The sequence below is a fragment of the Syngnathus scovelli genome, chromosome 2 (genome assembly GCF_024217435.2).
Source record: "Syngnathus scovelli strain Florida chromosome 2, RoL_Ssco_1.2, whole genome shotgun sequence".
Classification (NCBI taxonomy): Eukaryota; Metazoa; Chordata; class Actinopteri; order Syngnathiformes; family Syngnathidae; genus Syngnathus; species Syngnathus scovelli.
In genome coordinates, this window is record NC_090848.1 from 16,884,324 (window position 1) to 16,909,405 (window position 25,082).

Sequence of the window (25,082 nt, forward strand, 5' to 3'; positions counted from 1 at the left end):
AGGAAGACTTGGACAAAGGCAAAGCGGAAAAACACACTGCCTAGTGAAATAAACCTGACTGATAGAAGAGAGAAAATCACAAAGGGCTATTGCTGAATCGCAAGAAAATGAGATTTGAAGCGATTAGGAATCATTGAAGATGTGAGCGTAAACTCTGAGCAGGTCACGGGTCAAGAGGGGTGAGCAGGTCAGAGTGGGCCCAGCAGCTCTACTTAGAACAGGATATCCTGCGAGGAAAGCCCATCTGTCTCCCTCTTACGCACTCTCGTTCTGCCTCTTAATGTCGCGCAGAGGGCACGGCAGAGATGCGAGGTGTAGCCTTTCACTGCCAACATCAGTGAAAACACAAGCTGAGAAACTCTACTGTCATCAATCATGAGTGACAGAAACCAACAGACGTAATGTGCACTTGGTGTCCCTTTATGCAGCGGGCTAAGGTGGCCGTGCCATACTTCTAGCGCTTCCCGCTCTGCGGCTCGTTGCGGCAAATCACTTTAGCGGCCAAGATAAATTTCCTCGCTGGGACAACAAAGTAAGCGTATCTTATCTTGGGCAGGCAGACGGCGTGCACTCGCTCTGTAGCGTCCCGCTCGCGGTGGAAAAATACAATCATAGACCGCATGCCATACGAACAGTATGAAAAACTGTGTCCATTGCTTTACATAAAGTGCAAGACATGATCCTACTTGCATTAGTCTCAGAGAATCAATACAACATACTATTTTTGTTTCTCTAAAATACTACACTACATTAGAGATTCGACTGTCTTATGTGTATTTAAAAACAAACCTTCAGCCCCTGATTATTCATTCAAAGAGTCTAGTGGGCTTGGCTGACATTTTCTATATACAAATTATTTCCTTTGGAGTATGAAACAGATAGGATTGGGCCCTCTGAATTCTGCCTACCAACAAATGGCAAGAAACGTTACATGGAAAAAGAATCTGAACAATTTGGACCGTACATACATACATACATACATACATACATACATACATACATACATACATACATACATACATACATACATGCATACATACATACATACATACATACATACATACATACATACATACATACATACATACATACATACATACATACATACATACATAAATACATACATACATACATACATGCATACATACATACATACATACATACATACATACATACATACATACATACATACCGTAATTTCCGGACTATAAGCCGCACCGGACTATAAGCCGCACCAGCTAAAATTCAGGGATATTTTATTTTTTTTCTTACATAAGCCGCACCGGACTAAAAGCCGCACGTGCACATGAGTTTTTTACAAAGAAAGACAGTACACAGAAAGCCGTAAAAATCCATAAATACGCCGCACCGCCATTTAAGCCTCAGGGTTCAAAGTAACCTTCTGAATAAAATGCATTAAAAGTTCACATTCATTACAACTTGTTTTTGGTGAGCAAAATGTCAGAAGAATTGAATTTAAATGCTGATTGATTGGGTTTTAATACAATGCAGATGGTCCAAACAGCGCCACTGCTTTGTGTAATCGCTGAGTCACATGGCAGAGTAAGCGAAAGGGTTTAGAGCCCTTTGACGCAGGTTACCTAGCGTGCATTCCTACTAAAGCTCATAATAGTCACAAGCAACACAGCCAGAATAAGCAGCAGCCATTGTAGTGTTTCAAAATAGTATTTTTGTTGTTTTTTTTCTTCAAGATACCGCACAACAGTGGTCCACAGCCTTTTTACGAGTGTATAAAAGAGATCAAGTCATCACAAAAATCACGAAAAAAATCTTATATAAGCCGCACCTGACTATAAGCCGCAGGGTTCCAAATTTTGGAAAAAAGTCGCGGCTTATAGTCCGGAAATTACGGTACATACAAACATACATACATACAAACATACAAACATACATACATACATAGATACATACATACATACATACATTTATACATAGTACATACATACGTACATACATACTGTCTGCTAACACTGTGAAGTCAAAAATTCAACAAACTTTGATAACATTTTAAGTTGCGAAACAATATTTTAAGTTTTGCTAATATAAAAATTGTCTTTCCCGCAAAGACTTAAGAGTTTCCAGAACAAATTCTCATTTTTTATTGTCCCGCAATTTATTTCTCGTAAACGTTTGGGGGCTTCTTAAAATAGATTTCATAAACCCTAAGCCCAATTTTCAGAAACAGCAAACTTGTTTAAGCAACTAAATAACAGATACCGAATACATTGTCATAAGATCTTCTACAGACCCTGAATTTGAAATTATTTGATTAAATTATCTTTTACTGGGAATCTGCCAACATTCATTATGAGAGCAGCCCTTATTTCTAGACTCAATTTTCTCATCCTTGTCTTTGATTTTTTAGTAGGTGATGGTTGCCGGATGGGAACATTCTCTGCTGTTTTTTTCCCCCGGCTGATTGTTTACAGCAATGTGGAGAGAGCGATGAACTGGCGGTGAATGATGGCTAACGAAAGCAGAGAGCTATATTTGGCGAGCATGGGTTTTTCCTACACACACATCACGCACGCACACACACACACGCACACACATGCACACACATTGTGAGACTTTGTTTTGTGTGAGTGTACTTGTGCGGGCGCTTGATATCCTTGGGATAGTCTTGCGGTCGCTATGGTTTGTGAACAACTTGCCGCAACTCCAAACATCCTGAGGTTGTTGTGGGTCATAATGACTTGGTGAGTGCTGTCGCCGGGGTTGACCTCACTTAGTCTCAGATCAAAGTGTTTCGTCCAAAAGAGCTTGTAAATTGCTCAATATCACCCCCTGTACCTCATATGTGTCCCCTGCTTTCTCTTCTGCGGGATTTGCATGTTCTGTTCCAGTGCGGCTTGTGTTTGGGTGGCCCCTCCCACGCACTAAAGTTAATGTAAATTGTTGCCAGTTGGAATGAATAGATGTCTGTATGTGCAGAGGTTAGTGCAGATTTGAATCACTTGACCTACAGTGGAGCTGGCCTAGAACACAATCTGTTCCGAGATGTTTTTCCTCTTCAGATTATTTTTCCAAATTCACACTTGGTTCATTGACGTTGGTCCATCTTTTGAAAATAGTGTCGCTAAGACACCACAAAGGAAGGAAGAAGAAATTCCAAAATAGTTTATCTGACGATGCCCTTGGGGGTATTTTTTAATGATATAATTCCAGATTGTTTGGTCATAGGGCGATTTGATTTAGGCTGTTCCACATACTATATATCTGTTTCATAATTTATGCTGAACACAAATATGGAGAACCTCTTTGTGTTCATCTTTTTTTTATCATGTGACATCCTGCTGACTGCTCGGGGTCTTCTTTAGCGATTTATACTCAAGCACCATATCTCATGATCATCGAATGACGAGTATGAGAATTTCGTGCGTATTTAGTGCTGAGGAAGGAGTTTTTGGGTGGCTATTGCAGGAGTGACTTTCTCAGTGCACCAAAGAACAAGCATGGTCAAAAGTGCTTTGAGTTGTTCTGACCACACCCTGAAAGTCATTCATCGTACCGCAAAAAGGAAACACAGGTGTTCAGATTTCTTATCTCCTCCATTTGAAAAAAAATATTCTCCATGCACTTCCTTCTTCTCAACTTGTTACCACCTTCCTCCACTTTGTTTCTTTCATATCAACATGCCCATTCTATCTCTCCCCCTGCATTCGGTCCTCTACTTTTCTTCTCAGCAGCATTCTTTACATTCCTGTTGGCTTCTTAAGGGGAAGGACCCCGCTGGCAGGCCAAGGCCAAACATTATTATAGTGCTCTCAACCTCCCTCCGTTTCCCCCCACCCCTGCTCTTCATTTCTTTCTTCCACCCTCTACCCCTACACTCATCACTACATCTCAATGCTTTGACTGTCTCTGTCTCCTCTGTACAATCTTGCCCTTATCCTTCCTACGCATCGGGCATTATAATTTTATTTCATGGACAGAGGCGGTTTGTACCAGCAATTTTGTTTCTAAAAAGTGGAAATGAGGGTCATCCACTTACTTCCCATGCGACATGAAACTGGAAATTGAGATCATTATCCAAAGTTGTCTGCATTTAGTTCATTAAAACCAAGTAACAGTGATGAGATTGTGGTTGTCTCCTAATGTCATTTAACAAGTGTATATTATTTCAATTTTCTAGCAGTTGTTTAGGCTCACTTATTCTATCAAAAGACTTGTTGGAGTAGATGGGAGGCGACATTTACAAAACATTTGACCACATCCTGCCCCAAATTGGTCAATAGAATGATGCCACTCACGATCTGGTTCACACAATTTGAAGTCAACGTATGTGCAGGGGTAGCAAAAGACAAGCTTTGAGAGGTGCTCTTATTCTTTGAATTTAGACAAATTTTCCCAAGCAGACGATTTACAGTCTGTACAATAATGTTTAACTCACAGGTCTTATGGAGGAGCTTATCACATATTTTATTATTAAATTTGCCAAAAGTAAGGTGCATTACATCTGTAAAGGAAATTAATAAAATTGATGTTCGTGGAAAATGGGAACTTAGTTGCAGCGTGCATGTGTGTGTGTATATAGAGTATCTCTCGCTCTCCCTGTGGGCGGTTTGCTTGCTGCACTACTTTTCTGTCACCATGTGGTTTTGTTATTTTCAGCTTGAAACCGGATGTGATTCAGACTTCATGGTAGATTGTGTCATTGAATGGTCTGCGCTTAGATACTTGCACACTTATGCACGCCGAGCATGCAGCGCCGTACACCCACGTGTGTGTGTGTGTGTGTGTGTGTGTGGGGGGGGGGGGTGTCTTCTGAGAAAGGTTCCCCCTCTGCACAGACACCTGAAGCCGAGAAAGCGGATGGCGGACCCCCTAGTGACATCGATATATACGCGTCATTTGGTTTCAATATTGCTCTGATGCATCGTTTGGTGAGCCCGCGTACGCTTAGGTTGGAAAATAAGATGACAGGCACATAAATGGTTTTGTTTTGTGGAAACAATGAATCTGTTTAAAGTGGGGCAAACATTGAGAAATGTGGGGGAAACTCACATAAATTGCACTGAATGACTGAAAAAAAAAAAATCTGATATGATTAAGGGGAAAAAAAACGAGAAGCGATTAAAAGATGCGTAATGCAAAAGGAAGACTATAGAATGAAGACAATGACATTTCTTGGATTTACAGTCAAACCTTGGTTTTCGAACGTCCCGGTTCTAAAACAAATCGGAATTCGAACGAAAAATTCAAGATTTTTTGCTTCGGTTGTCAAACAAAATTCGGAGGTCGAACCTCGCGAGATGAGCCGAAAGGACCCGAGAAAACAGGACCGCGCGGCCCGGATGCCGACTGACTCCGTTCGTTATTGTTTTTTCGTTACTTTGAGGATTGTATGAACCCCTAATCATGCCTCCAAAGAAAGCAAGTGGAAGCAGTAAAGCCATTCTAAAACACAAAGACGCTCTTAAAGCAATGCGACAGTGAGCGCCCGGCGCGCTGCGGTTGCGCGATCGGACCAAATTAAGGTCCCTGCGCACTGAGGTCCACTTACATTTTGGAAAGTACATCAGGAATTTAAAAATATTTTCTAAATTTCAGCGAAGGCTCTGTCACAATAATGCGACCAGCGCGGTGCAGTTGCGCTGTCGGCGGCGCGCTACGGTTGCGCGTTCGGCGGTGCGCTGCAGTTGCGCGATCGGACAAAAAAGCGCAAATAATAATAATAATAAAAAAATGCTTAAACAATGTGTCTTTTTTAGTCGTAGAACTGATTATTTTTTCCCATTATTTGTAATGGCAAAAATAGATTCGGAATTCGACCGATTCACTTCTCGAACCGCCTTCTGGAACGGATTGTGGTCGAAAACCGAGGTTTGACTGTACCGCTCAAGATTTGCCCTCACTGGAACTAATCAATGATAACAGTAAATGATCCAAAATGAGTTGCACAAACAAACATACACCATCAAAACATCGCTTGATGTAGTGTTGAAAGTTTGTATCAGCATAAAGTTTTTGTCAACTGTGACAAAGAAGCCTGCATCAGATTATCTCAGCATTACAAGTCATTGCAAAAACCAGCTTTATTAGGTGACATATAAAATTTGTTCCAGCATAAATCATGGTGAAACACTGCAGTCACAGCTCGTGAAATAGCGATGACTGGAAGGGGGTGTTTAATTTAGTGCCTTTTCTAAACCGAGCAACTACGAGAAATGTCAACATTGATTCAAGCTGTGTGGGGGGACTATAGGACGAGCTGAATTAATCGAGAATTAATACAGGGGACAGGTAGAAATGTTGAAAACGATTTCATGAAATAAGAATGTAAAATACCCGTCATCTGTGGGGGAGTCCAAGCATTTTACAGGGGGCCTCCACCAGTCTTGCAGACAAAAGAGCCTTGAGGTCCTGACCTTTTTTATCCAGCTGTTGGGTGTGAATTTGACTGACAGTAGATGGAGCCACAGAGTTGGTTCCGTTGGTAAACTATGCGCTCACCTTTATGTTCATGATAATGATGACGATTATGATACACAATTGCACAATATTTCAATTCATGGCACACGGTGGTAGACGCTGATTGGCTGCAGCGTGGATTGAATGAAGAAAACAATAATCCAGGTTCAAGTGAAATGGAGGCTATTTTTGGTGGGGCCCGCCTTGCTCGCTTGCTATTTCTGTCAGCAGAGGAGCGACGGCGGAGGAGGAGGAGGACTAGAGGGCGGACTAGAGGGGGGGCGGACTTTCTTTCAGCAACTTCTTCGCGACAACTCTCTTTTCTTCCTCCTCCTCAGCGCCGCTGTTAAGCCTGCTGCTGACCACCGCACCGCCACCTCCGCTTTAAATTCGGATGTCGAGACGTGAGTTGGACGTTCGCTGGATTTATCTCAACGAATTTTGAATCCACGCGGGTCGAACATTGTCTTCCAAGGTAGGGGACTGATGCACCAACAGCTGGAAGTTTGCTCGCCTATTTTTCCCTTTGCACGGCGTGGTACTTTTTGGAGTTGCAACGCTGTTTTAAAAGCGAGGTGTTGAACAGGTGTTTTCACCCGCTGCAGTTTCAGTGAGCCGTGAGACATTCAATGACATGTTTATGTGTAGTTTTTATAGCTTTTTAAAAAAAATGAATATTCCATCTTTTAGAGAGTTAACATTACTCAGTCACTTGTCACTTCAAAACAATGTTTCAAAAACACAGCAACGCATAAGTAGTTCTGACGGATGCATTTCTTTTTATTTTGTATAAAGCGTTTAGAAGCACCCCTCCACTTCTCACCTCCCCATCAGCGCTTAGTTTTGTGTGCACGTGAAGCAACTTTCCTTCTGTTGGCCAAGCCTGCACAGACTTTGTGAAATTCATTCACTCATGTATGGCAAGTTAAATATTAGACTTTCATCATCTACCAAGTTGTATAATGGGGAGCATAACAACACCTCATAAACTTTCAAATACCTTTGTTGGCTGCCTGTCAGCTTTGCAGCAACTTCTCATGATTTCTTTTTTTTTTAAACAGGCCAAAGGAGTGAATGACATCGCTGATATTTTAATATTCCTTCTCTGAGTTGATCTACCGTTCACCTTATATCTTGTGTTTTTCTCTACAGATGGAATCAGCACCTAATACAAACACCCAAAAGATATAAAAAAGGTGCAATCCAGTATATTTCATCCAGTTCCAGGTAAATTCATAACACCAATGCCTGCGATGTTTCACCTGAACTCATGAAAAATGAGCTAGAACTGTCATCGTTGAAATATTCATGTTCAAAGATGACACCAGTAACTCCCCTCAGGATGACATCTTGTCCTCATAAGTTTTTTTTTTTTTTTTTTTTTTTTTAACAGCTCACACATTGCTTATAGTCTCCACACGCCTGTGGTGACAGCACTTTTTCCAGCATGCACAGTGATCTAAGTCGTTAGATTGTGACGGAACGGCAGTAAAAGCATAGAACAGGTGTTGGCCTACTTGGAAAGACAAATTCCATGATGTTGTCTTTTTCATTTATGTATGTGCAGTCTTGTGATCCTATTTGTGATCTATTGTGAGCACAATAATGTGTCACGCTTTACTGTGTTCCAAATTTCCCTTTGTTGCTATTATAATTTTTTTAAATATTTTTTTACATGATGCAGATTATAAACCCAAAATACAGTGGAACCTCCATCTGAACATGTGTTCTGTGATGCTTGATAACTTCCAGTTGTTGCTTTTATGACTAGCTCAATATGCAATGTTTTAACAAATGTTTTGCATTTGTTGTCACACAAGCATACAGAGAAGTTAACTATAGTGTGATAAAACTATCCATCCACTTTCTATACTTTTCATCCTGTTCAGGGGTTGAAGGCAGACAACAACCTGGACTAGTAATGACTCAATTACAGGGCAAAAACTAAAACTAAAATAAAGTTACATACCACACCTCTAGTTAAATTAAACACACAATTATAGGTTATATTTAATTCATAAATTTGCAGTTCTCTGACCAGTTGTTATTTTTTTGCTTTGCCTCATTTGCCATTACTGGTTCTCCAGTGGCATCACCCAGAACGCCCCAAAAAACAGATCAATAAGCTCATCTCTTGTGATTTGCTGTGGTGTCTGATGATTGTTTGAACCCCAAGTATTGTTTGACTTTGAAACATACAGAATTTGTAGAAAAATTTACTTGAACTCCAAATTTGAGGTGTTCAACTTTGGAGGTTTGTAACATCTGTTTGTAACCATGCATGTCTCAGATCAAAATGTTTTGCTCCGCCCCATCTCAGACCAGCTAGCCAGCTGTTTTGTTTCTTTGTGTGTTCTGGTCCGAGAGGCACATACATGCCTGTGTGATCGCACTGTGTAAGATCACAATGGACCTCTGCCCCAATAAAGGCGCCATGGCTCGTTCTGTGCCAGCCTGCGACAATTGCTAACCCTACACGGCACTGCCTGTGTGTGCGTGTGCATGTGTGCTCCCGTGGAAAAAGTCAGTGAAGTCATGGCCATGCCTTACAGCATCTGGTTACATGTGTGCAATCCACACAGTGCAATTGACACTGGCTCTTTCACCATTGTCTCCCACTTGAATTAATTTTCCTTACACAGTCCATTGTTTGAATAGTTAAGTCATAAGGTTACAACAGTCGAGTCACATGCAAAAAAATGTGAAACCCTACGTACGTCACACATCCGTTCTTTATGGAAGTGCAGTTTTTTGCATTTCCTAGATTAACAGGGTATCTATCTATCTATCTATCTATCTATCTATCTATCTATCTATCTATCTATCTATCTATCTATCTATCTATCTATCTATCTATCTATCTATCTATCTATCTATCTATCTATCTATCTATCTATCTATCTATCTATCTATCTATCTATCTATCTATCTATCAATCAATTAACGACATAGTGATGCAAATGGGAAAAGAAAAAAACCCAACATTCCTCAATCAGTGCTGCACCAAACAGTTTTGGAGTTCCAGAACAATCTAATTATTATGTTCATCAGTTATTTAGCTTTTACATATTGACTCTAAAACTATCCATCCCATTTTCTATACGCTCGTGCCCATAATTTGCAACTTTGTGTATTGCATTTTCCGTTTAGTACTGCAAGTATCCAGATTTATCAGACTTCTGCCTTTGCCATGCCACACCCTCAGCCCAGTAGTTTTATGCTGAATTCTGCTTATAAACACACACCTCATGCTTTGCGCTTGACAGAAGTAGCTTTAGTCAGACTCAGAAGTAATTTTCAGTACTATCTATGATCAGAAACAAAATGCTGAGTCCCACTGTGCACATATACGTACAATACAATGATACTTATCTAAGAACCAGTCACTCCTGTCCCTGGAATGTCCACAAAGAGATTTAAAATTCTTGCTACGACCCTGTAACAAAGGAAAGTATGACTTAAATCAGTTCATATTTTGTGGACGAATGCATAGTATGTTCTCTCTATCCACATACTGTATATCTCTCCACATGTTTAGTTCAGGAGAAACTTGGGGCAGCGATGGGTTAGGGTTAGGGTTAGGGTTATAAACTTTTCGACAGTTTTGAGCTGTCCCTTACCTGTTTTAACATTGCGTGTTGCTTTTTGCCTCAAACCTGAGGCAGAATCCTTCAACTTTTGCAGTGTCCACAGGGGGCTCGTTAACCTTTGCTGGTCATTTGGTGCCACTACCTCCCTTGGGCTTTGTGTGCGCAAAAATCTTGCAGGGCTAGGTCTGGTAATGGCTGTAACAGTAGACAGCTATTTTTGACCCGCCGAACAAACGGCTCGATTGTGCTACCCCAAGGTGCATGAAATCACTTGATATGCCCAGGGTAATGTCTATTATACTCTCCAAGGGGCCACCGATTCTTGAGTGTGCCAGTCTTGTGTTTGAGTACAGCATTTGGAGCCTGCCCAGAACGGTTAATATATGGTATGATGTGAAGTAGAGGCGTCAAAAGTCTGTGATTAATTGACTATTAATCGATCATCAAATTTATCGACATTAATCGTTTAGAGCCACAACTCAGGTGTCACCAGTTTAGTGCCTGTGAGCACCAGGTCGCTCCCAAGGACCACATAAGTAGCCCATGGGCCCCTTTCAAAGATATCTCACCAGTGTTGGGATGTTTGAATTTCAAGGAATGTTGTGATCACAGATACAAAAGGTGCAAAATGGTATTCATATACTCTGAATAAATTGAAAAATAGTTATGAATAATAGCAATTTCTCCACGACCATAGACAGTACCGATAAGGATCGATATGCCAGTATTTTAAAAATTAAGTCCGCAGGCACTTTAGTACCAGGGCTCAATAGCCATCATTATTCATCAGTAATGAAAATGAGTGGAAAATTCAGGTGAGTGGCAAATGTGCTCCCCAACTTCGGGAGCAACTTTCACAGAGAGGCGGATAAAAGACAAGCTTGCTGCTATTAAGAACAGCAAGAGACACGTGTTGATAGATATAGCAGTATCGCACGATTATGCCTATAGGGCCTGTAGACATCACAACGCACAACCGCATCACTTCATCAAATCAGAGCAAATACATTGAGTAATTAGTTAGAACCATTTCCTCAGGTTCTTGTGTTTATTTCTACATACATTTGCAGCGTCCCTAACAAGTTCAAAGCCTTTTCCCATTATCCTTTTAGTGATTTTGTTCAGTTTTATATGACGCTTTGATGATAATGCTTTACAAATGTTTTGGCACAGCACTGCACCACTTCAATGTGTTGGTTTATTTTGTTTGTTAATGTTGGATCCCAATACGTATAAATCATTGAAATTTACCATCCGTGACGCTGCTGTTGTTGTCTACCGTGCGCGTTTTCATACAGTATTTGCTTAGCAGCAAATCAATATATCACAGAATGTTAAGCAATAGAAAATCGTCTACGATTACACCAAGGTCTAAAATAGGCAGAGGAAGGCCCTAAATGTCAACACAAAGTACAAGTAATATGGAGGGACTCTTAACAACAGGGAACAAAAGCTGTCCCATCGTTGTCATCTCAAAGTTGCTAAGAGACCGTAGCTACTGCCAACATTGACTAAGACACTCAAAACTGGACAGAATGTTCAGTATACATAAATATGACAACATTGGTAAAGTTCAAAGGCTAATGAATGAATTGTCCAGACCCTTTGGACCTGGAATAAATGTGAGTGAGTACCGTGAGTATTCATGTGTTGTTCATCGTCACTTCACTAGAAAAAGTTGTACTGTGAAAGTAATCAGCTATTTTTTTGTCGGGCATTAAATAAAATCATTTAAACTAAAGAAACACTCTGCTTACGATATTTTTTTTTTCATATCTCCAGTATTTAGGGCTGATGAAGTTAAATCAAACTGGGTCAGGGCTGCTGGGTAGCTGAGTAGCTACCGTAATTTCCGGACTATAAGCCGCGACTTTTTCCAAAATTTTGAACCCTGCGGCTTGTAGTCAGGTGCGGCTTATATACGCATTTTTTTGTGATTTTTGTGATGACTTGATCACTTTTATGCACTCGTAAAAACGCTGTGGACCACTGTTGTGTGGTATCTTGAAGAAAAAACAACAACAAAAATACTATTTTGAAACACTACTATGGCTGCTGCTTATTCTGGCTGTGTTGCTTGTGACTATTATGAGCTTTAGTAGGAATGCACGCTAGGTGACCTGCGTCAAAGGGCTCCAAACCCTTTCTCTTAGAGATTACACAAAGCAGTGGCGCTGTTTGGACCATCTGCATTGTATTAAAACCCAATCAATTAGCATTTAAATTCAATTCTTCTGACATTTTGCTCACCAAAAACAAGTTGTAATGAATGTGAACTTTTAATGCATTTTATTCAGAAGGTTACTTTGAACCCTGAGGCTTAAATGGCGGCGAGGCGTATTTATGGATTTTTACGGCTTTCTGTGTACTGTCTTTCTTTGTAAAAAACTCATGTGCACGTGCGACTTATAGTCCGGTGCGGCTTATGTAAGAAAAAAACTAAAATATCCCTGAATTTTAGCTGGTGCGGCTTATAGTCCGGTGCGGCTTATAGTCCGGAAATTACGGTAATATGATAAATTAATTCATAACACCGTGCTTATCTGAAACGCCTTCATAAGGGGTTGGTTGAGCATATGATGATTTGAAAGGAATAGTTTTGGATTCAACATTCCAGCGATCAGCCTTTTATTAATAAGCAATTGAACCACAATTATGAAACACAACATTTGTTTCTTGGACATGGGTATTTTAGGTTGGTTGTGATAAAGGTTGCCCATCTGTGCTGTCTGTTAGTGTGTCCAAAGATAAAGCGGGGTTATCCTTAGTGTTGGCTGCTGAGTCGAGTGGCTTTATCTGCGTTGTGTAACGTGTAGAATTTGTTTGATGTGGAGGGGAGAGAGCAATGAAGCTCAAGAAAGAGCTGTGGACATAGATTAAGGAGACTTAGTCATGATTTTTAATGTAGGGTTTACCTAGGCCAACGGAAGTTTCACTTAATGCCCTGTTGTAAATCTGATAACGATTTTACGTTAGACAGAAATGAACAGGAAGTTACATCGAAGAGCGGGGGCTTTAATATTAACCTAGGTATTTTGGTTTCCCCGCATTCCACTGAGAACTGTATTGTAGCTGGAAAAAATGAAATATTACTATTAACTTAGTGACTCAAAAATAAGAAGGCTCTGTTTTTTTGTCTTCCACACAAAAATCAATTTGGTGCTAGTTTTGAAGCAGCATGGTATGTGTTAACATACTCTAATTGGTTTTGTGTAATTGTTGTTTGGCTTTACATAATTCGCTGGGCAAATAAACAGCAGCAATAAAAATGTGTCAAACGTCTGTCTGGCTGTCTGTCTCTGCTGGTTTAAGTTGACTATCAGGTGGACAGTGTACAGTGTTGTGTTACAGACAGCAAGCAGAGCTGACAGTGTCATCATGGCTGTGAGTGTACCACTTGACCGTGTGTGATGTCTGAACAGACGATAGCGTAAAGTGTCATTTGTCAATCCCCGGTTAACACCTGGAGGCTCTGACAGAGGCAGTTTCTTGTATTAGCAGCCGGAATGTAATGCTCCAGAGTTATGTATTGTTTCTACTGGTGTGGAATACATGTCTTTGTTGTTTTATATCAAGTTATGAAAAATATTTTACAAGGGTAATTCAATTCTAGCACAACTTGAGGGGTGTCCACTGTCCAGGCTGGTCCACCAATACTGTGTAGACAACTAACAGACAAAACTGTGGTGGCTGTTCTCCTTATTACAAGCCAGCATATCACCTCGCTATATAATCACTTCGAGCAAACTGGTCAATTTAGGATTAGTTTGAATCATATGACAATTTCTCTGACAGGAAACAATAGAAATACAAATATTCACTTCCACTGTCAAACTTATGCAACTACTTACTCAAATCAGATTTTTAGCACCTCTTTGCAAAGTTATTTAGTTCTAAGAACTGAGCGCTCCAGCTTAAAGAGCATGTGACATTCACTTCCACTACGAGACTATTCATAGAGATCCTGTATTGTGCAAGACTTGTTAAGCAACCGCGTGTGTGTGTTTGTGGACTCCTTGTACTTTTTCACTAATTAGGTCTTATTTGTCTTTTACCTTGCTAGACAGGTAATGAAGCTTGAGAGAAGCTAGTTTTGGTCAGTTGAGTGAAAAATGATAAGTTTTTTTTTTTTAGGATGAAAGATAAAGTTCAATGCGGATGTTTCTGATTTTTCATGAACAGGTGGTCTCTGCAAAGCATCTGCCTGCAAATTTTAAAATGTGCACATGTTGCATTGTAAAACCAGCTGCAGTCAGCTGCAATGACCCACATATTCTCTTTCATTCTTTCAAGGGCTAATTGGAATGTTGCCAACCTAAATATTGAAATTATATAAGGTCATTTAAACCCGCCGTTTTCCCACAGTCAGAATTCTTGAAAATGCTTTTCCCCCCACATTGCTCTGCTGTGAGGACAACTGTTCTTGCAACTAAAAGTATTTCATGAAAATACACAGCAAATGATTATGTATTTTTTCACAGCCATCACTGTGACCCAAAATGATTGTAAACCATACATCATATTTTCTAGCTTATTCAAAAGAAAGAGATAACAAAAGGAACCTTCAATAGATTTGTGCAGGTCATCTGTGGAGAAAAATTTTCCGAAGGAAATTCATTTTCAAATGTTATTTCAAATTTAATTCTGGACCAAAGGAACATTTCAGAACCTGAGCCCTAAAGCTGAAAAGCATCCGAACTGAACATTTGGGCGTTAGGATGGACGGGAATGTCGATGCTGTCAGGGACTCTGAAATCAGCATATTAGACTACTGCAGCTAACCGAGTCACTTAGTGGTGAAACTCTTCTTCGTTTGTGTCTGTGTGACTGTTTTAAACTGCCCCCAGTGAGGCCAAGGACGCATATCAGAAGGTTGCATATTCAAAAGCTCACTGGCACTATGGCAGCGGCATGACAACAACAGCTGGGGCTGAAAAAAGGGAGGAAATGTGCATCTAAACTCAGCTCTCAAACAGGAAGCCACCCTGGTGCTCTCATTGTTGTGTTTTTATAGACTTGACTTCCTGCTCGGCTCCACCACCGTCCCCGTTACCGCGGTTACCATGCGTGTTGTTAATGGAATGGATTGTAAAGATTAGGGGGCAAGCATAGTCTGATCTGTGCTTACTGACCAAAGTATGACACATGAGATTATTATCAAACAAATATCCTGCTTCTGTGGACATTCATCGTTGTCTTGTTTTGATGCCCAAATCTCTCTCTAAACTTAAATTCTAAATGGCATTTGAATGAGAAAATCACAATACTGTCATTATGTTATTGTGATGATTAAACAGTTTTGGAGCAAGACGTAGGATGAGAAGGAGTTAAAAAAAAAGAGGATGTGGCAGTCTGTAAAAGATGACTAAAGGGGAGTGGCGGATAATTTTAGAGCCAGCTGTTAGTGTGACACCAGTGCTGCTGGCAGTTTACCAGACAAACACATTGTGACTTCTTTATGGTCTTCTTAGGGGTCCATGAAATTCTTGAAAATACATGAATTTTAAAAGCTGTCAAAATTGAATATAATCGATTTGACAACTAATTGAGTAATCGTTTAGAAACATTTTTTTTTTTTACCTTAGAATTGTCCGAAACCACCTATAACAGACTCCCAACGGTTATTATTCATTGATTTTTGTAATAATTCATGACTACAAAAGAGATTGTTTTTTGTGTTTAATCAAAACAAGACATTTGCAAACATCTGTTTTGATTTCAAGAAACAATAGCCTCACTTTTAAGTGAGTTTGTGTTCAATTGGCATAAAGAGACTGCATGACCAATTAATTTTTTCATGTCTGGTGTGCGAAGGGTTATGGTGCATATTCTCACATTTGTGAAGCCTGTCATTCTTTTTATTTATAGTATGTGGGCTTCATCAAATTAAAAGTGTTTATTAATGTCATTTGCTGCAGCAGAAAGGTGGTGAACAAATTTGAAAATTGATCTTGAACGCACATGAAAATTAATTGAAATGCTTGTCCTGTATATGCATTTCATGTTGGTCTCATGGCATTTAATGATAAACAATTTTTTTAATACTACTTTACACTGAATATCATTTAAATTTTACAAATGAAAATGGATACATACCCTTCACTTTATTATGCTCATCACAAGAAAATAAATGACTTATTTTAATGAGAATGATAAAAACAAGCATACATTCATTGTATGTCTTTTTTTTTGCACAATTGATCCGACTTGAACCTGCCGATTAGATAAAATCAGCATCGCTAGAACTAGGTGCACACGCACAAATGAATATCCTGTGAGCTAGATAGCATTAAGAGTGCCATTCTGCTGCTTCCTTTATAGCACATGAACACACTCGGGTCTCAGTGATTGACATGGATCAGTGTCGAGTCTTCCCTGATGTGTCAGCATGTCCTGTTTTGATTACATAATTGAAAATGGATACATTGAAAACTATTCTTCAATAATTTTGCAATATCTTGTCAAGGTGTCATGATTTCAATATTTGCATTTCCTGTACTGCAAAATATGATGTAAGATGAGTTATCACACAATACACAGCTCTATTGTCTGCCTGGTGGTTGTTGACTAGATGCAGAATAGATGCCTTCGTCAGTTTGCGTGAGTTGACAAGACTGGCGGACCTGCAGCTTGTCACATTTCTATCCTTTTTGACATAGTTCTGTTCTGTTTTGTAATCTGTACCATCACTTAGTTATTGTATTGTTTTCTTTCCATTTTGTTGTTTTTATTGTATCGTGACAGAGCAAGAGCGAATGCTTTATCTCGGTCTTACCTGCTGAACCGGTTCAAACATCACACAGGGCCAATGTAGAACTAAATAGAGGTTGGGATGAAACTGAGCCAGAATGCTGTGTCATCATAGTATGATGAGTATGCACGTACACTCAACTTGTTGCTCTGTCGCATTATCTTTTCTTTATGATCTTCACTAAACACAAGTAGACGGGTGATTGTTATTTAACAATACTGCAATACGTCATGAATGCCCAACACATGCTTGCAAATCATTCCCATAATTATTAATTCCTCATTTCTTGATGTGTATCGCTTAGGGCAGATTCAAAAGAATGGTTTTCTAAATCTGTAGAATATGCTTGGTGAGATGATAAAAAGGTTGCATGAGATGTACACTGGGCATTTTTCAACGATTCGCCAAATGCTCCAAAGATATTTGCTTATTATATTATATCCCAAATGAGTCGAAACATTTTGTAGGGTGACAAAACCCACATTGGTCTGTATACCCTGTGGCCACTTACCGATTCTAAATTCTAACTTGTCACGTACATAGGCTTTAAGGTGACTAACTATCAAGTTTGTACCCAAGTGTGGTATAGTAATTGCAGTACAGGCCGATGGAAAATTGAGTGCCGCAGGACTGGAACTTTTTCAAATAAGACAGTTTTAAGAATCACAACCACTCTACTCCCTTCCATGGAATTATTTGTGCTTATTTCTTTGATTTTGTTTCATTTGTTTAACTTCACCCACTCCTTTCTAAAGGCAAATAGGTCACATCAAGTTCCATTGACATAATTACGCTGCTATTTAAATGCAATCAGCACAGCTGCGGCAGAATCCGAATATTTTCCTTTTCTTAGCATAATGTAAAAGTGTAATGGACTGTAATCAAATATCATCCTTAAGCGAATATACTAACATTTTAGCTTTAAATGCCTGGTAGAAAAAAATGACGGCGGAGAAAATGAATGTGGTTGCAGAGGGTCACTGACTGAACAATTACACTGTTGTTTCTAGACTTAAAGTTCTGTTTCCTACATGGGAAGTGTGTTATTATCAGTTATTTTACAAGCTCAAGGACATTGTGTAGCCACTCACTGGGAAGCCTGGCTGCCAAGTGGTTGAAGAGACTATTTCTCCTCTTGAAGATCCAGTACATGGATTGAGTGTGGTTTTGGTGCATACAGTAGTCAATGAAGGAGAAGTACCGTAATTTCCGGACTATAAGTCGCGCTTTTTTTCATAGTTTGGGTGGGGGGGCGACTTATACTCAGGAGCGACTTATATATGTTTTATTTCACAAATTTTTACTTGAGCATTAAGACATCACTTACTTACAAGTATAGTTGACCACTTCCCATGTTATTTTTAGTATAGTTGATCACTTCACATGCTTTTATATCTTTATCTTGAACATATTCAAAACATAAAAAATAGAGAAAACATCAAATAAAGCAATTAACACTTTAAGCACCATATCCAAGTCCACTGTCTGCTGTATGTACACTTGCTCTATTTTTGCTCCTCTTATATTTATTATTATTATTTATTATTATTTGGCCCGTTCTCAGCTCTTTGTTTGTGTTTGTCACGTTAGCATACCTATCGTTTAGCCTGTTGTTGCTATTTAATGAATTGGAGTGACACCGATGGTTTTATAAACATGTTATTCATGTAATAGTTGTCCTTAATCACTCTATATGTTACGTTAGGCCCGTTCTCAGCTATTTGTTTGTATTTGTCACGTTAGCATACCTATCGTTTAGCCTGTTGTTGCTATTGTTTAGCCTGTTGTTGCTCGTTCATGACTGTTTTTGGTGTGGGATTTTGTCGAATAAATTGCCCCCCAAAATGCGACTTATACTCCGGAGCGACTTATATATGTTTTTTTCACTTTTTGGGGCATTTTATGGCTGGTGCGACTTATACTCCGGAGCGACTTATAGTCCGGAAAATACGGTAACAACACCAGCATGTGCTTAATAGCATTAGTTTAAAACAGACCTTTTGGCTTCCATATAGTTCCCAAGTGTTCTAATAAGTCTCATTTCTGTGATATGCTTAGTAAAATACTCCAAGGATGAAGAATGGACACCCTTATGTTTGTAGTCTTGCAGAAATTATCCTGTTTCAGAGGAAGTGGTCTTCTATGTCTCGCCAAAAACTGATATGCTAGAAAAAAAAAGGAAAGACATTTTTAAATCATTGCCAAAAATACGTAGGTTTTGTATTTTTGGTATTTCACAATCGCTGATTAAAATATTCTGTTGACCTGCGTTTTTTTGTTTTTGTTTTGTTTTGTTTTTTTCGACGACAACAGAATTTGGCCGACATACAAACCTGCACTATGAAGTCTAAAGTAATGTTAAAAACCTCAATAGTCATTGCCAAGACAGCAGTCGCACTCCCAAAAATCGTAAAGTAGATGTGACTTGCAGGATTTATCTCTTGTGTGTGTCTACTTGCGTGTGAGGGCATGTTTATTGTTTTCCCCTGTAGATACATAAGACTAACTGTTAGTAAATGTTCGACTAGTGTGTATTTATAACCACTAGGAGTCAGGGAGAGATACTGGTATTCCCAACTGTAATGATCTTTGTGCACTTCTTCGTAAAGTTTCCTCCTTCCTGATGATAAAGGCCTTATTCTGCATTACCATAAACCGTGTGTGTGTGTGTGTTTACCAAAGGTTTATTTCATTCTAACCGTGGCCTGTATTTGCAACCGCAAATATGAAGAATTGACACTGCAGCACCCACTATGTCACATGAACCTAAAGAGCTTTTTAGTTTCTATTCCACTCCACCATAACAACCTTCTCAATGAGTGGCATTTACTTCACACTCTGCAGGTTGACATCTCACTACTGCCACAGCAGCACATCAATGATGTCATACCAAATGGCTTCAAGGCATGTGTGTGTTTTTGTGTGCGGCTTTGCGAACACCCCCAGCATTTTCCCAAACTGTTCCCTTCCTGGATTTTGTTTTCAGTGCCAGATGAGGCAATAGTTCCCATTGACTCAGCCTCGCAACGCAAATATGCCCAACAGCATGCAAAGAACATGGAAATATGTGTGAGTCGACGTCAGAGCCAGACAGCCACAGAGTAAAAAAAGTGTGCAAGAATGACACCAATGAGACTTTGGTCTCTAAATTCAGCAGACGCTTAAAATTACAGTGCAACCTCAACAGTTGCAGAGTCGATTCTCTGATGTTCTAAACTTGGGTCTTGCGTGTCATACTGACTTTGTGTTGGCAGCAGTTTTGTACAATTACAGTTGTGTTTTTCAGGAAATTTTGAATGGCACTGGTAGTTCTATGGTTTATGCAGATGGGGATTGAAATATCTCTTTGTATAAATAACTTTTAGTTGCTACTAAGGGGTATGATACAGTGACAGTGGTTTTGTTAACATATTTGTGTGCTGGCAGCATCTTCGAATGTGAGTTAAATTAAACATGTACGGGCTGAGCTGAGAAAATATGAAAAGATACATACACTATGTGTAATGTGTTTTCACCACCTTCTGTTTTGTTATTGATTGAATCTGGTTCATTTGTGGAGCAGTGGAACAAAAGTTATGTTGCATGTGATTTGTATTATCGCTAATTTTGTCCACTTTAAGATGGAATGAATTGATCATAAAAATATGACCGAATATATAGGCAACAATTCATCCTTTCTTATGTTACAGATTCCTGTGTATTGTGCGTCGTTTTGGTTCCCATGGACCTCAGAATTGGAGAGCGGGGGATGCGCCCCGGCTCTGACACGGCCCTCCTCACACCATTGCACCCGCCGTTGCTTCTCAGCCCATTTTCCCCGCAGACCCGAACCTCCTTCTCCCAGCACCAGCTTCAACAGCACATACGGGTACAGAGAATCAATATTTTCCTCAATACATGTTGGGAATGTTTTTCTGAATTGACACCAAATTTCCTCAAATAGTGGTCCCTTCTCTAATGATTTGAATTCATTTGCTAACCAAATTATTCCTACCAAACCTGCCAACATTTTGAGATGTTAATGAAAACTATGGAGGCTTTCCGCATTTTGGAAATGAGGTATCTGCACAGTTTTGGGGAGGATGATAAAATAATTCAAATCTATATATGTTAAAAATCTGTTTGTAGTAAAGGTTGAACTGATGAGGCAACAAGCCAATTTTGCATCTTGTCTTTTTTGTGATAACATAACAATGCTGTACTGTGATGGAAACATTTCAATTTCAATGAAACCATCAACTTCAACTTGACGTTCATGTCGTTATGGCTGACTCGAGAAAAATCTTTGCTACTACTTACTTCATACGAATACAGGCCTCCTTGCTAATAGACACCTCCCCCAATCTGTAGTTAAATAAATGCCCCCTAGCTACTTGTGAGGAAATATGGTATTTTAAATTTAAATCAGTAACTGAGTTTTTTAAAAGTATACATTCCAATGGCTGTTAGAAGTTTAATGAAAATCTTGAATGTTTAGTTTAATATGGAGCGGCGTCGTGAACAGGAACACCATGAGAAGCAACAAGAATTGCAGCAGCTCAAAAACAAGGACAAGAGTCAACAAAGTGAGTCTGTTATTCAAAAGCGGACATAACCTCATGCACACACACTTTAAAATCAGAGTACATCATTTTAATTACAAGGATATTGCTCATATTAAGTTTGGTCATGTTTGGGCTTCAAGCGGTTATCACGCGCAAATACTACATATTTACCTGTTATCTTTTGTTTGCTTTGAGTCAAATATAACCTGACTGGTGGCGCTGCAACACCTAAGTTAAATATAGCTTTGAATATCGGTACAAGTCTCTGGGTCAATATTTACTTGAACACCTTCTGTCACCTCTTTGTACACACATGCACTAATACGCGCACAAACGTACAAGACAAGTCATTTAAGCATGCATCACACATATTCACAAAACGTTGACGCAGAATTAGGAGTTGTTTGCACATATTTAACAATTTTCAAGGTAAAATGTGAAGCATCTTCAATGAGGATTTCTTATGCCAACTAAACATCTGCTTTGTTCACGAACACGTCTGACGTTGGACAGGTGCAGTGGCCAGTTCACTGGTTAAACAGAAACTGCAGGAGGTCATCTTGAAGAAGCAGAAGCAAGCGGCACTGGAAAGAACTAGCTCCAATACTTTGACTTCTACACCGGTGACATACAGGTGATAAAAGTTGCATACACACAAGGTAGCACAGTATCTCTGTAATACTGTTTGGACTGTTTCGATAATCTATATTATAGGTTTTAGTCATTTTTGTGTCGGCCAAGTTTTGTGGTCAATTTATCCAAGTCAGCAGTCTTTGTTACTGGTAGAGGTTTGTCAAATAATTATATAATAATCGTATTCATAATTTTTAAATAATTTTCCTGACAGTAGTCTATGCCCTCAATTGGTAAAATGGGTCACGTATATCAAAATCATAATTTATCCTCAATCCAATGGTTCAAAATAATAGTCAGTTTGTCATCTTCAATTAAGATAAGTCACTCAAAGGCCATTTTGCTTAATATGGACTTGTGCTGTATGTTCACAGAAAACTTGGACCGGATCAGAGTGTTTCCACCCAACCTCCGGTCACATCTCCCACGCTGCCTTCGTCCGAGGGTTCAGAAGGGACACGTTTACGCAGGGCAGGTAAAATGCACAATAACTGAAGATGTTATTGAAATGTCATTGGAATCTGAAGATTGTTCTGATTGTGCTGTGTAGCTAGCATCTTTGTTACACGACCATATTAATAAAACTCCTCAATTTATTTTTTTATCAGCATCTGAGCCCAATTTAAAAGTGAAGCACAAGCTGAAGAAACATCTCAACACCCGCCAGAGCCCGCTCACCCGCAAAGAAAGCGCCCCACCCACTATCAGACACCGAGTACCTGACACACTTGGTAAATCATTGATTTAGCAACAAAATAAACCGTCATCAGCCGAATATGACTCACTTTTTTTTTTTGTCTCTTGTGTAACAGACTCATCGCCCAGCAGCAGCAGCACTCCGGTCTCTGGTTGCAGTTCCCCCAATGACAGTCTTCCCAGTGAAAATGGGCTAGTGCCATCTGCAGGCGGACTTTCACATGAGGTGAGAAACTGTGCACATACATAGATTATAGTCACACAAACTTAATTAAGCGGCAGGTTATCAGAGCTTTTCTCTCGATTTGATGCCAAATACAGTTCTAATAGATATTTACAGGTGTAGACAAATCATTTTCATAGAATAAGTGCAATCGTTCACATTGAATGCATCAACATAAGACAATATATTAAAATGTTGACTGATGTCATTTAAAATTTTTAATATCTCTTAGATTGATGCCATTTTTTTTTACATCTTTGGGGAATTCTATTTTGTTCAGAGGGATGAGATGGAAAATTCAACACGTTTCAAACAAGCAGAGTTGTCTCTTGTGCATGAAACAATGAGTAATGACATGTTTAATGCAGCAGCACACAAGCCTGCTGGAGTGCTGAGTGTCAGCTGTTTATACATAATTGATTTAATCACAGAAAAGTCAAAAACATAGCAACCAGTGTGACATCTGCTCTGTTTGTGTCATTCATGAAATGTCTAATTAATTACATGAATGTTCTTACATTGTTCTAAAGCTGCATTTTTTTAGGTGGATTTTACAAAGGTGTGAAAATGTTGGGTTACATTACAGTTTGATTATTCTTTCTGTAACAATTGTTTTCACATTGTGGGTCAAACATTTGTCTTTACCCTGCGTGTGTATTATTCTGTGAAAAATATATATGTTTGGGATATATGGTTGGGATTTACTAGGCACAGAAGCTGCTGCTCAGAGATGGCACTCTGGCAAACTTCACCATCCAGAGTCCTTCCACTCTGCCGACTATCACGCTTGGACTACCAGCCAATGCCAGGGTAAGCATAGCACTCAAACAAATGCCATTCATGAGACGCAACAACAAACCAAACAGATATGGGCGAGTACAGACACCAGGTATCGTTGCCGACAACGGCCTTATTTCACAGTATTGTTACACACAATATTGGCCGATACCAGGATTGTCTTCTCTATCGTGGCTATTTTATGATCAGGAACTAGAAATTAGAAATTTGAGGAATGGCAAATTGCCGTTAATCAATTCAAAATTCATCCAAAATCCAGTATATATTGGGATAAAAAGGTCTTTTGAAAAAATGATCTGTCATTGCTTTTTGGGGAAATTGTATTTATCAACAGTACTAGTGTTATCGATGCTTGGTATCAGTGACTACTCAAGAACTAAGTCCTCATACTGGTACCAGTCAGAAAAAATATGGTATTGAACATCCCTAATATTTAATGTATTTGTTTATTCACCATAGAATCTGTCATTGTATTCAACAATTGTGTAAGCTATGGCAGTCTTTGTTTTCATTAGCTTTTGTTATAATTTATTGTAGTCAAATTGACCTACATTTTGAAGACAGGTGTCAGATATCACAAGATATTATTTATTCAATAAAAGTCAAAGGCCATCATTAGACATGCTATTTGAACAATTCTTTAATGACCATTAGCAATTCTTTAATTTATTGCACAATTTTAATATGATGCTGTTTAAAAACAGTAAAAGAATATGAAATGTGCCTCAGAACCATTCCGACTACTGAATATGTAACAATGACTTAAAAATACTCAACTACGGCAAAAAATAATTGCACACGAGCATGGAACCTGCTTCTCGAAATGAAACTGAACCTTCAGTAAGGTTGCATTTGTACTACTATGTACTTTTAATCAGTCACAATAGCTTCTGTGGAAAAGGTCTCTGGCAAAATAAAGCCAGTTCCAAATCGATCTGCCATAAATTACTATACAACTCATACCCATATGTCATTCGTGCAGGTTGAAGGAGAGCTGTCCACTCTGAAGCTTGGCCGAGGGCCCTTGGTCGCAGCCGGAGCCCCGCAGGTCTTGTTGCCTCTGAGCAGAGAGGATCAAGCGGGGCAGATCAGCTCACGACTTCCTGTTATCATCCTGGAGCCGTCCGGACTGGTTCATACTCCACTACTCACTGGTAAGACACGCATACATACAAGATGTTGTTAATATAGAACATCCCACTAGGTCGATTACCAGTTGTAGTGTCTTTGCTTCACACAGAAATGTCCACCTTTTTAATATTTGTCAATGTATAAACGTGATATCAGAAAGGATCAGCCTAAACTTACTAAACTAACTGATTTAAAAACTCCAACTGAGTCATACTTTTTAGTTATCTATTGATGTTTTCATATAGTAGTAATTCATTTAAGAAATACAAACAAAAGGAGGT

The 25,082-nt window shown here is 39.3% G+C and overlaps 1 protein-coding gene across 3 annotated transcripts in view; it reads left to right on the forward strand.

Annotated features, from left to right (window-relative positions):
* The window catches only part of hdac7a (histone deacetylase 7a), a 43,883-nt gene that overhangs the window by 3,304 nt on the left and 15,497 nt on the right, over positions 1–25,082 (forward strand). Inside the window, exons 2-11 of one of the 3 annotated variants that reach the window (XM_049754365.2) lie at positions 6,774–6,910; positions 7,588–7,662; positions 20,466–20,644; positions 21,254–21,341; positions 21,834–21,954; positions 22,328–22,428; positions 22,562–22,684; positions 22,766–22,875; positions 23,581–23,682; positions 24,653–24,824. In XM_049754365.2, coding sequence (XP_049610322.1) covers positions 20,498–20,644; positions 21,254–21,341; positions 21,834–21,954; positions 22,328–22,428; positions 22,562–22,684; positions 22,766–22,875; positions 23,581–23,682; positions 24,653–24,824 — 964 coding nt within the window. In that variant the 5' untranslated portion in view covers positions 6,774–6,910; positions 7,588–7,662; positions 20,466–20,497. Of the gene's footprint in view, positions 1–6,715; positions 6,911–7,587; positions 7,663–20,465; positions 20,645–21,253; positions 21,342–21,833; positions 21,955–22,327; positions 22,429–22,561; positions 22,685–22,765; positions 22,876–23,580; positions 23,683–24,652; positions 24,825–25,082 lie in introns of those variants that run through there. The other 2 variants (XM_049754366.2, XM_049754367.2) reach the window with 2 other exon arrangements.